The sequence below is a fragment of the Zonotrichia albicollis genome, chromosome Z (genome assembly GCF_047830755.1).
Source record: "Zonotrichia albicollis isolate bZonAlb1 chromosome Z, bZonAlb1.hap1, whole genome shotgun sequence".
In the NCBI taxonomy this organism is placed as follows: Eukaryota; Metazoa; Chordata; class Aves; order Passeriformes; family Passerellidae; genus Zonotrichia; species Zonotrichia albicollis.
In genome coordinates, this window is record NC_133860.1 from 62,852,791 (window position 1) to 62,869,728 (window position 16,938).

General features: G+C 37.4%; 1 protein-coding gene across 4 annotated transcripts in view; it reads right to left on the bottom strand.

Annotated features, from left to right (window-relative positions):
- Positions 1–16,938, bottom strand: part of HOOK3 (hook microtubule tethering protein 3) — a 91,043-nt gene that overhangs the window by 72,115 nt on the left and 1,990 nt on the right. For all 4 annotated transcript variants that reach the window (XM_026792904.2, XM_005486245.4, XM_026792903.2 and 1 more), the window contains exon 2: positions 4,755–4,840. In XM_026792904.2, the coding sequence (XP_026648705.1) occupies positions 4,755–4,840 (86 nt within the window). The remainder of the gene's footprint in view (positions 1–4,754; positions 4,841–16,938) is intronic.

A 16,938-nucleotide genomic window follows, 5' to 3' on the forward strand; every position in this document is an offset into this window, starting at 1 on the left:
CATAGAACATATTTCTGATATTTGCTGTCATACACTACATCAATAGTAAAAACCTTCTGAAGGTGTCAGTAATTTCCTCTGTAACCTCTTCTTCTCACAGCTTATTCCAGCAGTTTTGTTAAAGAAAATTCTGCTGCATTTGTTTTGATGTCTGGCACTTACCTACAATGGGCTGCTACTGTGAGTGTAAAAAATATTGAGCATGATGTACAAAAAATGAAGAACCACAGAAGAAACTGTCAGCCCCCTCCACTTGGTACAAGGCACAGCTGGCTTTTGTCAGCTGATGAGCAAGCAATGTTCTTCCTCCTCTCTTTCCTCTTTTCTTTCTTTTTCTGACTAAATCCTACAGTTCTGTTTTATGCAAATTTTATGTCTAAAACAACTAACTCCCTGAGCCAGGGATCTCTCAAAACCTGCTCCTCATCATGACCTACTATCTCCCACCCTCATAAGTACCAGTGGACTTGTCCTAAGAAGGCAGATGTAAGGAAAAAAAATAGAAATAATAGAATTCACTATTAAACCTTTAATTTTTTCAGAAGAAACGCTATCCTCACTCCCCTATCTGGAAATATATCTAGAACATTAGTCCACTCCAACACCTTTAAATTTTCATCAATGCTCTTCTTTACTGGATATATTAATTTGCTCTTTAATATTTTAAAACATTAATTAATTTACTACAGTAAAATCCTGATTCACACAAAGTTGCCAGAACTTTCCTCTCCCTACCTTTACCTAATCAGGTAAAGGCTCAAAGAACACACACTTAAAAGAACCTTTAACAGGAAGCACCTAGACTAAGAAACACCTGCTTTTCTTTCTTCCTTGGAAAATTACAAAAACAGTGGTTTATCCTTCTCAATAGAATAAAAGTCATGGCATTTAAGTTGTGTCTGCAGTCAAAACAACACATTTTTCCTTTGAAGATTAACTTTTGGAGAGATTTTCATGTCAAATGCAACTATTCAGGTTTTCACTGCAAATGATATGTTTGCAGTGACCTGATGCTTTCACTGCAAGACTTTTCCAAGTAACCTTAAGCATACAGCTGTCTCTCAGCAAAAATTGTATTCTATATTATTATCTTTCTTAGGGCAGAGGGGGAACCCGTGCTGCTAATATAAAAAGAAAAAGGCAAAAAAGCCTGTTCTAGACTTGCTTCGCATTGTTGAACATGCCCTAACTCGCAGTGAAGTAGTCTTCCTGCTGTCTTTGTTCAAAGGACCAACAGTGTTGAATTTGGTTTTATTTTCAAGAAAGAATATTTAAAATGGCTTTGCCAACATGCTCCTGATCAGTTTTCTAGTCAGCTACACAAATGCTGATCCTTATATTTGACCTATATTCCACTATCATGTCCAGGGAAAGAGAAAATATTTGGCTATTCTACAATCCCTGGTTTCTACTTCAAAAATCCATTAGACTAATCTTCTGTTACACCTCTTATCTTATACAACTTACCTTCTGTTTATTCTATTAAAAAAAAAAAAACCAAAAAAGCGGTATTTTCTCTCAAAGATTGTTCATGTTATCGTTCCTGCTGTACAATCCAAGATCAGATTGCTGCTGCTCAACAGGAATGCAGTCAAGATTTAGCAATACTGTTGCTAAATTTCAGGATGAGAATATGTCTGTTCATTACATAAGTATGCAAAATGTTAAATCTGAAGCATAACTACCATAAAGTAAGATAATTAAACACTAATTTTGGCATGTTCAAATTATTATATAGGACATAAAGAAAGAATTATAAATTGTCTAGGAGATCTTTACATATTTTAAAATCATGCTACAGAAGTGCAATATTTGTACTGTATATTTATTTTTAAAGTTCAATTCATCAGCTGAAAACAGTATCTCAGAACCACATGCTAAAAAGTCTTGCTTTGAAATATTTGACTACATTGAGATTTCCCTTTTCCCCTTTTTTGTTCTTCCTGTGACCTGGCAGTTCCTTCTCTCACTAGGAGGAAGGCTCCTGCTCCTGAGAATCTGCAACTAAAGAAGAGACTCAGTTCCCTCACAGCAGTTAGAGCCCTAGGAGCTCTGTCAAACAAATCAGCTGTGTTCAGTAAACCTGAGCCACACAGCAGCATAAGAGGGAAGTGCTAAACACTCAAACAGGAAGGAGGACCCTCATCTTCTGACTGGTATCAAGAAAGGCTGTTGTTTGCTCAGGGTTTGAATTCCGGGCATTGTTGAAAGACTGCTGAAGCGTGTCCAGCCCTCACATTATTATTTCTTCAGCTCTTACCTGGGCACGAGCTGTACAGGAAGGGAAACCTGCAAAGTACCAAATGTGATTATGCAGTTTTGGAAGGTATGGTCAAGGCTCAAGTGGTGTTCTTCCCTGTTGCAACAGTTAGTGAGGTAGAGGTTTGAGCAGCAGATAAACCCTGCAGGTCAACAACCAGCTGTGAGATAGTGTTGGCAATAAAGTTTTAGTTTTGATAACCATTAAACCCTTTTGAGAATAAGGACTGTTTGGAAGAGACGGGATCCACCAGGCTATGGTGGACAGATGCATCCTCATGAACAGGCTGGCCAAGGTGGTAAGAACAGTTTTATACAAAAAAAAAAAGTGAACATTAAGTTACAAAGTAGTGAACTCTGTTGAAGAATTAGGGGTGAGGAATGATATGAACAAAAGACACCTCATAGTCAACAAAACAGGTATGGGTAAAGTGAGATCACTCCAAGCATATGCACATAAATATAGAAAGGCCTAAAGAAGGACTCTCTGGGGAAAGCTTCATTCTTGGGAATCAGAAAGACTGGATGTGGTGGTGTTCACAGGGGTCCCAGGAAGAGGGAAGAGATGAGGATCTGACTCCATGTTTCAGAAGGCTTGATTAATTATTTTATGATACATATTATATTAAAACTATACTAAAAGAATAGAAGGAAGGATTTCATCAGAAGGCTAGCAAAGAACGCAGAGGATGGAATGATAACAAAATCCTGTGTCTGACCAGAGAGTCCAATACAGCTGGACAGTGACTGGCCATTAATTAGAAACAACCACATGAGACCAATTAAAAATCCACCTGTTGCATTCCACAGCAGCAGATAATTATTGTTTACATTTTGTTCCTGAGGCCTCTCAGCTTCTCAGGAGAAAAATCCTAGCAAAGAGGTTTTTCAGAAAATATCGCTACAGAAAATCACGGCTACAGCTGGATGCATATGTGGAGTGCTTGTGCGCTAATGCAGGCAGCATGGAGAACAAATAGGAAGAAACAGAGTTCTACATGTAGTTGCAAGGTCAGAGACCCACTGGGATCATGAGGTCATGGTAGGATAGCTCACATGCCAAGGCTGCTGACATGAACATATATAGGCTCCTTAGGAAGAACAAGCTAAGAAGGCAGTGACAGAAAGATGCCCTTTCTGCAACAGACCAAAGGGAATGAATGAGCCCTGCCTTAGGACGGATTTGAGCCAGCTGAGAGATTACTAGTCAGAATGACTAAGCAGATCAACATGAGTGACACTGCTACAGATTCCTGCTATAGACTGCCTGATCAGGATGACATCCTCATAGAACTGATGAAGCATTACAGGGGTAACTGGATAGCAAGGTGGGCTGGAAAATGGCTGAAATGCTAGGCTCAAAGGTTTCAGAAGCATGAAATCCAGCTGGATTCACTAGCAGCATATCCAAGGGGTCAATAGTATTAAATGTCTCTAGTAGGGACCTAGATGAAGGGACAGAGAGCAATTTTTCATATAATATAAAAATGGAAGGCATGTTTGACACACCTGATAGCTGCATTGCCATTTAGGAGAAATTTGACAAGCTGGAAAAACAAGCTGAGAGTAACCTTACACATTTCAGAGAAGTTAAATGCAAACAAACCCTATTCACCAGTATATAGGGAGGGTAAGTGGTTGGAAAACAGCTTTGCAGACAAGAAAACGGGCAGAAACCAAGTGGAACACACTCCAGCAATGTGTCCTTGCAGCACAGAAAGCAAACCAAAACCTGGGCTGTGTTGGGAAGATCGCTGCCGGCAGGCCAAGGGAGGTACTGCTCAGATCTGTTAAAACCGTATCTGAGCTGCTGCATCCAGGCCTCCCCAGTAAGAGAGACACTTGGACGTACACGGAAGTTCAGCAAAGGGCAATTAAGATGATTAACAGACTGCAGTTTCTGTCAAGTGAGGTGAAACTGAGCGAGCTGTGTTTGTTTCGCCTCAAGCAAAAAAGGCTCAGTAAGATCTTACCAATCCTGTGTATAAATAACCCGATGGCTTCTTCTTTATACCCTCACATAATCTCAGCGGTGTCTGGTTAACAGACAAGGGGTAGTGGAAACAAACTGAAAAGTACTTCCAACTGCAAAAAACTAAACTGACAGTTCCATTCAGTTCATCATTGAAACTTTATTGCATTAAACTACTTCTAACACTACTGACTATAGTTTCAAACAGCAGTCAGGGCCAATTATCTTACCTTGGACTGATTTCAATTTTAAGTGTGAATCTGTATGTCTAGTTTTAATTCAGGTTACTTTCCAGTAAGTTCACACTTGAATGAACTCTTCTCTAAAACAACTGGGGTTTTTTCATTTAAGATAGTTATCTGTAAACTACAGAGGAAAACATCATTAGACATGTTCCACTTTAAAGTACCATGTGAGCACATCCTTAGGCAATACTAGCCAAGGTAAAACACATGTAAATACACAAAAATGTACAGATATAAAAAACCTCTGTATTTAATTCATTAAGTAAACAATTACTTACATTTTTTGAAGGACCTGGGCCATCACAACCCCACTCGTTAAATCTTCCACGGTCTGGCATGGTGCCTCAACATTAAATGTCTGGATCTATGTGAGAAAGGAAAAAGTTATCCTTATTTCCTTCAATGTAAAGGAATTTTCAAAGGTTTGAAAAAAAAATACTACCAAATAGCAAAAATAATAAACTCCACATATTTAGCATACATGTTTGTTTTAAAAAGCTTTATATTTAATAGTCAAAGACAGAAACATCTTGTTTTCTTATCCTTGTTTTCTCAATAAACTGCTACAAAAACCAGTATTACATTCTCCAAAAGGCAAACTTCCTACTGCATTTTCTACTTACTGAAAGTCATCAGTGCATTCAAGTACTTCCATATAATCTTGTACAATTCAAGTACACCCTCTCAATCAACAAAATAAACTCAAGTTTTAGAAGGAACAGTGATCCCACAGAATGCTCAACTCCCCACAATGACAAGATGAAATGTAGATTGATATACATATTCCAAACTTGATTAATCCCTACTATGAGATGGAAGAGAAGAGCACAATATTGCTAAACCCTGATTGCTCTATACACTACTAGAATTCTGAATATTTCACGCTAACGTACTAACACCAGTGACATGCACCACAGTCCGCACAAAGCTCTTTTCTTCCCTGCTCTCTTGATGAGAAGAATCAGTCCACTTCAGGACAATCTTTTTAACTGGTTTAAGTTACTTGATAATTTACTTTAAAATAACATTATTTTTAAATGATGTGAATGAGTTTACAACAATTTTTATGATACTATTTGGAAGGTATCTGTCTAGTGCTCTCTGTTACTATCCTCCTCCTACAGGAAACTTGGGCTTATTTGTAGAAAGCAAATTTTTTCATATGTAAAAGGGATAAAGCAGTCTACGAAAGCACTTGCAGTTTCAGAGTGCATAAATGTTACATACAATCAATAATTTTTTTTCTGAACATAATGTGCAACCATTCATGCTTTAGTGGCATTTGGAAGAGTAATAGTTGTTAGTCATTTCCCAATAAATACCCTTTATATGTGTGTGTTACAACAAAAGACAATTCATGTTTCAGTGGGAAATTCTGGAGGTCTTCCTCTGAGAAGGCTCTCAGAAAATGAAGTGCACAACAGCCAGATTCTCCTTATACCTTTGGAAGAGTATATTATTATACCTTTGGTATAAGGACTCTAGGTCATGTAAGCTACAATTAGTAATGCAGACATTCTAGCAATGCCATTTAACATTAATTTGGAGTACAGGCACCTAGGTGAATTTTCCTTTTTTCCCTGTATTCCGGAGAAAAAAACTAACACTCAAGTAGGAAAAAAAAAAGCCATTATATGAATGAAGAGTCAAAAATTGAGCTCTCAGAGCATGTTTCCTGGTCAACTGTGACCAGTCAGTAATAATGAATGATGTCTCCATGTTCCAAAAGTACATTAATAAATTACTGAGAGGCATATAAGACAGATAAAAGTGACTTCTGCACTTCTGATTCAGATTTTCTTACAGCATGGTCTGAACTACCTGAAAAAACCCCACAGCTGCCTCTCCAGAAATCAAGAAGCCATCATAGGTTGTCAGGACACTAGATGAAAATCAGAGTGGGTGGGTGAGGAAAAAAACCCACGCATGAAAGCACAACATAACAGGATATAACACTGAATTACAATTTTGCCAGAAAACTGAATTTACCAGTAGTTTCTGATTTGTGGCAACAATGTTGAAGGAATACAGAGACAACTCTGAGTCTCCAATTTAGCAAAATATTAAACAATATATAATAGTTTAGAGCTACAACAATAAGATCTGCAAAAACATTGTGGATACTTATGCTTGAAGAAGTTTAAGATGCTAAAAAGATAAAATTATCAAGCACAGACAATGAAAACTTTTTTTCTAATTTTGTGTATTATACATTTAAATAATTAAAATTGAAATAATTTTGCTGCACAAGACTCAAATCAAAAAATCCCTTAAGAACTACTACTGTTGCAGTTTTCCAGAAGTAGAAAAGGTTAAATATTTTTTTCAAACAAGCAACAGCAACATAATTAAGATTTACAGAGTGCAAACTAACCAGGGTGTTTTAGATTTATTTTGTAACTTGATATACACAACACTTCCTTGACTAAACAAAAGGGTATGTAGATGATATCACTACATTGAAAGATGAGCAAGTCAAAGAAAAATAAGCAAGTCTATCTCCAAAACACAGAGGGAAAGGATGCACATTTTCTGTTATTTTGTGTATAATTTATCCTCATACTTCCCTAACACTTTACATAGAAAAAAGGTCTAAACTACCATTAAGGTTCAGTTAACCTATCTGAACTCTTTCTTCCTCCCATAGACATACATGTAAAATTTCCATGGAGGAAAATAATGTTTCTCATAGTTAGACATCAAAGAAAAGACAGAAACTAATGTGTCTTTTATGTGTATAAACATTTAAATTTCATAATAAATGAAATTTAATTTTACATTTAGTTTACTTATTTTTTATATTTAGTTTTAGTTAAAAAAGCTATAAATTTAGTTTTCAGATTTTGATTGTGCCAAATTTAAACTGCAAAACATTTACACAAATCTTAAAAAATAAAGAACTATATGCTTTTCATATCCTTCAGAGATATGAAAATTACAAATTTCCTTCAAAAAACTTTACACAAAATAGCTTTTCAAATTTACATCAAAGTTAAACTCCTATACCATTGCCAGTTCTACAATATGCTAAACTTCAGTAAGGCAATATGTTCACTTTCCCTCTAGGGAAAGTAAGAATTCACTTTCCAGAAGGGAGAAAATTATAAGAATGTGGCAAATGATAAGAATGTGGCAAGACACAGAGTTCCAGCTATTGAGACAAGCAAATTGTGTGTGCGTGCCTCTAAACAGCTTTTCAGTAACAGCTGTTAAAACAGTGCTCTTCCTGTGCATTGTGATGTGTCTCCTCCTGGAAGACTACTCTCTCTTCCTGCACCAGCTGCTCCTCTGCTCCTGCTTCTTCAGTGCTCGCAATGCAGTTCTCATCATTAGTTCCACAACAATGAAAAATAATTTCTGTTTGTGGTTATGATTATTGGGGCTTTTCCCCCACTTCCTGAACTGCTCTACAGAGCCTGTATGTCATGTCTGTGGGCACACATGAATCTCATGAAGATCAAGGCCAAGTGCTGCATCTGAGCTGGGGCAACCTCCCCTACCAACACAGGCTGGGGGAAGAACAGATTGAGAGCAGCCCTGCCAAGAAGGAGTTGGGGGTGTTGGTGGGTGAGGCTGAACATTAGTCAGAAATATGCACAGTCAGCAGGTTAAAGGTGATTTTTACCCTCTACTACTCTCTCATTAGACCCCATAACTCTCAGTACTACAGCGAGCTCTAGGGTCCTTCGTACAAGGAAGACACAGACAAGTTTGAGCAGGCCCTGAGCAGGACTTTCTTCCTATAATGAAAGGCTGGGAGAGTTGGGGTTGTTCAGCCTCGAGAAGAGAAGGCTTCAGCGAAACCTCACTGTGGCCTTTCAGTACTCTAAGGGAAGATGAGGGCACACTTTTAAATTGGCCCTGTAGCAAACAGAAAAGCAGTAACTGTTTCAAATTGAAAAATCATAGATTCAAAGTAGATAAGGAAGAATTATTCTATGATGAGGGTGGTGAAACACTGGATCAGACAAGTGGTAGATGCCCTATCCCCAGTAAGGCTGGGCTAGGCTCTGTACAACCTGATCTAGTTGAAGACATTCCTGCTCAAAGCCGGGGGAAGGGGCAGGGTAAGGTTGGACTACGTGACATTTAAAGGTCCCTTACAACACAAACTATACAATGATCCTATCATATAAGACTCTGAGGAAAAGAAAGGGGTAAAGGGAAAAACCTCAGTCACTTGACTTAATCACTAGGTCTAATAGGCCTTCATACTTTCCATCAGCTATCCTGCAATGAGAGAAAAGGTATTTATTTTACTGAATATTAATCCAGATCTCTGATCCACATGGACACAGAGAGTCAAATTTTATAAAAACCTTAGAATAAGAATTAGCAGGTTACTGTTACAATGCAAAGGAGGTTATCACTGGGGACTAAATAATTGCTTCAGGAAGACAATATCTTAGAAAATTTGAGTTAAGAATTCCTGGTCACATATATGATTAGTTAGGATTTGTTAGCTACTAGGGATAGGATGCAAAAATGTATTTTATGAAAAATACTTTTGATATGAAGGTCAGTGAACTGGACAAACACTCAGTTGTCAAAGACATTAGGTGAAAACCAGGATAAAAATGTAATGGGGAATTCAGCATCTGATGAAACTTAATGAGAAAAAGAAAAAAAGTAAAAACCAAACAAAGCAAACTAATTCTACCTCAAAGACATTCTCAATGACCTTTTCCTTCTCAACATTAAGGGATAATGAAAGACTTGCTCTTTGCACAGTGATTATATACACGGCTTGGTTTCTATTAATGATGGAGTTACATAACAAACCTCTCAAATATTCTTTTGGAATAATACCTGAAATTCTTATTAGTGGTTCTTAGCAGATAAAACTCTGTGTGACTGGTTACCTTAAGCCCAAACACAACAAACAGCAACATCCAGTTTCCAATTTATCCAAGCAAAGCACTCCCCAGTCACTGGTGGGGGACAAACTGAGCGTAAGTCCACAGATTCTGACCAACCTGCTTGCTTCTGTCAGGTTTTGCCACTCTCTTTCCCTCTCCTTACCATTATAACTATTATTAACAATTACTATTATTGTTGTTGTTATTAGCATATTTAGTACTATGTTATATTAATTATTGGAACTATTCTGTATTTATGTTATGTCTAGCCTATTATTGCTGTTGTTGTTGCGTATTTTATTTCAATGATTAAATTTTTCTTATGTCAACCTGCAAGGTTTACCTTTTCTTTTCCATTCCTCTTCTTCCACTTCCGCAGGGAAATCAGTGGCAGAATAAGTAAATGGTATGATCCTTAATTCCCAACAAGGATTTAGCCATGGCACCACCAATTTAGAATTATTCATCCACTATTTCCCTATATCTGTGGAACTGACCATGCAAGCTTACAGCTGGTTGCTATGCAGAGCCACGAACAACGCCACACTAGTACAGAAGAAACAAATCAGAGAGACAAGACAGGGAGAAGTGGCTGTGAAAGGAAACACGAAAGGAACCAGCTTCACTGGTTGGATGCAATGAGCACATTGACAGAGATGAATAAGGTGAGTTGGACAATTCTGTCCTTGCACATTAATCCTGCATCCTGTATTACCCACAAGATCTGCAAGAATCTCACTAAAACATTTACTCAGCTTCATTGCCTGGAGGAAACCAGAATAATTCTCCGGACAACAGCGAGATAATTAAGCAATACACACAGTTGTTTTTCCTCAGATGTAAAATTCTTGTATTAAGACAGTCTTTTCAAATTAGAAGCGGATTCTCATCCTAAAAGCATATCTTGTCCTTTTGGATAACTTGAGGATATCTTTGCCCATTTTTCTTCTCACAGTTTGTAGCACTGTAATCTTCTGCCTGCATGGTCATGGCATAAGCTGTTTTTTCATGCTTTCCAAGGTAACAGCAGACTGTGTGAAACAAACAATGGGGAAACAGATTCTCTAACAAGCAGCAGCTTTATTTCAAGATATGAATTTGTGAATGTTTCCACTGATTTTCAGGTTGTCAGACTTTCGTTACTACAATCTCAAAAGTTACTTGTGATCCAGCTGTAATGTTAGCTACTCAATCAGCCCAACAATGAAATGACAAGGTTTTAACATTACTGTGCAGGGTGGGGATTCTTCTAGGGAAGAATTTGAATATTATTTTTTTATTAATTTGCCTCTCATTTTATGTATATTGTGTTTAAACCCAAATATCTGAATAGGCCAAAGCCATGAAATATCTCAACCAAAGTATTTATTCAAAATGATGCTTTTTCAGTTATTAAATATTTCATTTGCAGAAACACAGTGCAGAAAGCAGAAGACACAGCTTGACTAAAGCTTACTTACTAAAGGATTTAAGAGATAAGAGAGCCATGACAGCAAAAACCAGCTACTACCGCAGTGTCCTGGCATTGCCACTAAATTGCTGCTAAGTGACGTCTTCAAGGATGATAAATTATTGAGATATTATTAAGATACACTGAACAGAGTCTCAAGTCTGAATGGTTTTTGGTTTAACCATTTCAGAAACATTAATGAAAACACAATGTAACCTACCAACTCCTGTGGTAAAAATTAATGTATTCCTGTTTACAGGAATACATACTTTCAGTTGAAAGCCAGATGAGCCAACTGATGAAAAATAATTCTACACAGCATTTGTAATGAAGATAAAATGAAGATATATAATACATAAAAGAAGGCCTAAAACAGCAACATAAACCAACAGTTCTTTTCAAGCCTTCATCTATTTAATCACATTTTATTTAAAAGTAATATGTATCAGTCAATGCTTTCTCTTTTCAAAATAAAAGCCACTAATAAAGTGCAAAATTGCCAAACATTAAATCAATATACCCACATTTATGGGATACATACATTCACACTGCACCAAGCACCAATGAATTTTAGAAAGCTTCAAAAGTGCCTTTAAGACTAGAAGTATCTTTTCTTTTTTAGAAAAAAAAAAAAAAAACAAAAAAAAACAAACAAACAAACAAAAAAAAAAACACAAAAAAAACCAAAAAAAAACCCAAACCAATCCAAAACACAAATGGTAGGCTTTCCAGGAACCAGTAGCTTCCTTTGCTAACCAATGTACAAAATTTTCCATCTCTACTGCCCAGAAGAGACAAAATAACACACTTATAATGATGTCATATTAAACACAGAAGTAGAATATCTTCTGCCTTCAGCACTCTGACTCACAGAAGCCAAGATAGTAATCCAGCCCACAGAACTGGGACACCTGAAGTCTCACCAAAGGATGATGAAACTTTTCTGTAAAAGTATGTGTTCAGTAAAAATAGCAGAACAGCGCTCAATGAACGAAAGAGTGAAAATCTTTCTATTCTGAATTAAGATGGCTAAGCTAGTAAAATCTGAACAACATCAGGCAAATGTGCCCAAACAGATCCAGACTAAAGTAAGTACCAGGCAGCAAGATATAGCATTTTTGTAAGGGTACATGGCCAAGAAAAGTCAATTTACTTCTTGGCTAGTGGCCAGCTAGAAAAACTGTAGAAATTTATACATATTTCTAACATTACTTAAACAAACAAAAAACCAAACAAAACCAAACAAAAACTCACAAAAACTACAACACAACAAAACAAGAAAACAAACCAAAAAACACCAGAACAAATCAACCCCCCCTAAAAAAGAACAACAACAAAAAAAATAAACAAAGCTAAACCAACAAATAAAAAATAGATTACAGCCTTCCCCTTGCGAAATACAGAAGAACAACTATTTAAAGCCCATAGTTCCAAACTTTGCACCTATAATACAGATGAGAAACAGTCTCTATTGACAGATGAGAGAAATACCTCTCTTCCCTGAAAAGCACAGAAGATGAATCCAAGAACACGAAGTTCTACTGAAATATCATCTGCATGAACTTTCTGACCCGTGGGGAAACACAGGCTTTCACAGGATCACATGAGTAAGAAAGATTTAGCAGCTAAAAGATAGGATTAAGAAAAAGCTGGCACTAAATTTTCAGCAGATTAAGAAATTTCTGACAACAGATTCTAGGACTGGTAACAGATGTATCTGTAATCTGTAAAATTAGCATATCTTGCCTAGTTTAAGGCTTTTCCTTTTCTTTATTTATATTTCAATAAACAATTACCTGAACCTCATGGAATTTTGTACAGAATAAGATTTTTCAGAGGCTGACCAAATTCCATTAAAAAAGGCAGTAGCTACCATGTAACAGGCAGCCATCTTCTGACATTGACCATAAAATTAAATCATTACCCCTGCCAGAGAGATCAAGCCATGCTGGACTTTTTTTCTAACCACAAATGGGGCAGTAGAATTCATAAAGTCAAAACCAAACATGCACACAAAAACACACAAAAATAAATCAAGAAACAAAAAACCCCCACACAAATTCTGTTGCAGTTAATCACACACTTATTTCTACTTATTCCTACACTGAAGTGAAACTATGGATACATTGCTGCCATAGCAAACAAGTTTACTCAAAGATTTATCTTACATAATCCTGAAATGTAGAAAGGTCATAATTCATTTAATACTTAGCAACACTACACTGAATAAATTACAGATGCTAATTTTCCTGACCTGTTGTCCCCAAAGCATAAATCATGCGGTTAAATACACATTTCTTGTTTAATATTTTAACTTACCTACCTTGAGAGACAGCTTAAATAGAAGGTCCACAAGGGATACAAAGCAATACTACACTTGCAGCATGACACACTTTTGGAAAGAAATGTGCAGCTTAATAGCATGAAAGAGCCCTAGGAATCCCAGGGCTAAAGCACATTATCATCAGATTTACAATGCATCTTCTTGTGCAATACTTGCTCCACTACCTGTACCACTTCCTGTGTGCTCCCTTTGAAAAGATCCCATCCCTTTGTGGCCCCAGCTAGTCCACTGAAACACAACTCCAGCTTTGTATCCATTCAGAAGCTTCTGCCCGACACCGGCAGGAGCAGAGCACTGGCTGGACTCCCCCACCCTTAACCTTAGAGAGTTTCTCCCTTCACTGAAACCCTGCTCCTTCCCATGCTGTCTCTTTGTTCTCTGCTCTGAATGAGCAGTACTAAGGAACTCACAGGGGAGAATGGTCTAAGTTAGGCATGGCAAATGCAGACAGAAAAACAATACAAGCATACTCTGCAATGCAGGAAACCACTACCAGAGGTTAAAGAAAGAGTTAATCCTTCTCGCTTTCCTGTATGGCAGGACCTGCCAGGCTGTTGGCAAAAAAGCCACAAGGACACTACTACTCTCTTCCCCTCACTTTCAACCATGCATTCCTGCTGCAGCCTTGTGCTATTGTTGGTTGCCATGTGACAGATAACCTCGCTGTTGTTTGGGGTTTTTTTTTCTAATAAATCGCTAGGACTTGCAAATTAAATTGATTTTAAAACCCCAGACTTAGGTTCTGAAGCTGGGGCACTTAATAATGTGAATTTAGGCAAACACCTTTCTAGACGACCACGCTAAAGAGTCAGCCAAAACGAGAGAGCAGAAAGTGCAATTGTGTAACAGGGGAGAGAGGAGAGACCCAAGGCTCAACTTGAATGTCTACACACTGTAGCAAAGATTTCTAGCGTCCGTGAAGAGCAGAAGGACAGAAGATAATCTCAACGTTTACAAGCCCCAAAATATCACAATTAAGAGAGTTGTGCAAATTTCACAGTTTAACTTAATCTCTTTAAAACATCTGTGTTTAAGTATTTCAGAGAAGACAGAAACAGATTTCTCTCCACACCTCCCACTTTGAGATTAACAAGCTAACAGAAAACTTGTTTCCTTTACACTCTCTAAGGTTCATAGTTCCCAGCAGCAAAGTCTGTTTCGTTTCCACCAACATCTCACAACCCCTCACCAAAAGATGAGGGGGCAGAATTGGAAGCTGAAATTGAGCACATACTAAATCCCATGGAAATGTCTTTTTCCTTCAGAGAACTTACTGTAAATATATACTGTACAGAACAGCTCTTCAGGAAGGAGAAAACAGGGAAAAAAGCAGAATGTGGGACAAGGCCCCAAAGAATGAAAATCTAACAGTGTCAAAATGCATGCATGATGAATGATGCCAGCAATGATGCCAGATGATTCTTTGTTCAGTCAGACTGACTTAAAAATTGGGGGGAAAATGGCAGGGAACATATACAAACCATACCCTATCACCTTTAATTATTATATTCCTATATCATCAGCCTTCTATCACTTGCTCTTCAATATAATCTTGAAGAGAAATTCCTGTTTCTGCCTGACTTCTCAGCAATATGTTAAAAAAAATCACTCTTATCTAATAATGGTGCTAGACATTCCAGCTCCTTCAAACATGATGAATGTTACACACAGAATATTACAGTCATAGACAACTATCCCTTTAAAAGCTGAAGCAACAGATTCTTGACTATCTTAGTGAGAGGTCATAAAATATAAAAAAAGGTTGTTCAGCTTACTGGCCTTTCATATTAGTTGCAAGGGCTGTGATCTGCAAGGTTCCTCAAGCCATATTCCACGATTGCAGACAAGCTCAAGTGGTTTTGCCCTCTGAACAACAACACATTGTATTCAAAAGAATAGTTTTCTTGATTCCCTGTCATCATCAGCACAATCAACCTCTCCTAAATTTTTTTTTTCAAGAGGTAAGACATGGTGATGCAATTACATTATCAGAAGTAAACGAAACTCTACGACTTTGTGGTCAGTGGCCAAGGAGTGGAAGAAGAAACAATTTAAACAGGGACAGCAAGTTGCCTACAATCTTGGCATCTACAAGAAACCAGAAAATTACTTAAATGTGCAAATGCACAAGGATCAAGAACGGCATAATAGTGTAATCTAAAAAGAATATAACTGGATGGAGAGGAAAAACAGCCTTCCCAGTAGATTCCCCTAGTAATTCCTCTTTGACTAGAGTGCCTATCAAGCATTTGCAAGCAGCCGTTCTGAGGAATCTGTTTCAGTAGTTGGTCTCTATACTTCATACTACTACAGATAAATCCTTACAGTTGGGGATAGGCCATGACACAGAAAACAGAGATACACTGTACTGAGGAAATTTTTCAGCCAAAAAGAGAGAAAGGTCAATATAAATAACCAAAGTGCTTAAAAGGTGGAGCATGCTGAAACAGGAGACTTGCAATGTTCAGAAAGTTCTCACTTATCGCTAAAGTTTTAACAGAAACTCTATTTAGCCTTGAGGGTTGGAAAAGAAAGAAAACAGGCAAGATGCAGTTTGGTGGAGGCAGCACATACTAAAATAAGTGATATTTATCACAATGAAAGAAAGTTTATGACATCTCCACCAACTTGGTACTTACAACCACCTTAGCAGCAGCCTCTTTGTTTACATCCCAATGCTAAGCAATCTTTACAGTATCATATCTCAGTTCTACGCTAGAAAAGAAACCTTCTCAGGTTACACAGCAAGAGCCTGTAGCTATCACAATGATTTCATACACATTAAAGTGTAATTGGCACAGCCATGTTTGGCGGCTCTCCACATTTTATGAAATGCCTCAGCTATGTATCCAAGTTGAGAGTGCTCCTGACACTACACACGCAAATAAACAACCCAAACCAAACACCAAAACCCAATGTGTTCATACATAAACAAGTCTTAACTTTAAACAGAAAAAGAAGTTGTCAATCTCTGTTAGATACATTGAAACAACTTTAGTATTATTGTAGTTTACCTCACAGATGCATTTTTATAAACTATCTTGGCTGAACTGCATCTTGGACAACAATCCCATAGTGCGTGGGATAGTCTCAAAAGGGAGTTTTGTGGGAGATTTTTGGTAGAGCAACAATTCTACAATTATAGTAAGTTGCTAATACTGCCAAAGTGCAAATATCAGTTTTGAGAGGCCAGTACTTGGCCTCCAGTCCTTCGTTCAGTTTTCCTCAAGTTGCCACTACTGTGGCTGTCTCAAAACAATATCAGGGTCACCTGCTAAAGTGGTATTAAGTCAAAACTCATTCAGCTGTTTAAAATCCTGAACAAAAATTACTTAGGAAGCCATTTGATGGCATTGTCAGAGAAGTGAAAAATAAACAAGAAGTTAGCTAGAGCCAAAGCCTAACAACAAAAATGGGTATTGGCAGAATATTAAAAAATAAACCAAAACATATTCAGAGGTAGGAAGCTTGCTCCAGCTTAAAGACAGCAGAAGAGAAATCACAGGTATGTAGGAAAAAAGCCTAAGTGATATGCTCCTTAATTAAAATCATTAGTTGGTAGAGGGAGGAACACTTTTTTCTCACCCTATATCCATCTGAGCAAACAGTCATTTTAGGCCAAACAGGTTCTCAGACTTGGAGAAATCCTTATCTATTCAAAACACAGACAAACCAGTTTAAGTACTTCTGTATGAATGTTAAGCAAGCAACCTGGGAGGCAAAACCAGTTCTAAACAGCCAGTTTCCCTGGCATAATGGGAAATGACTGCCCTTCCCAGATGTGCATACACTGTTATTAAGACAGCTCT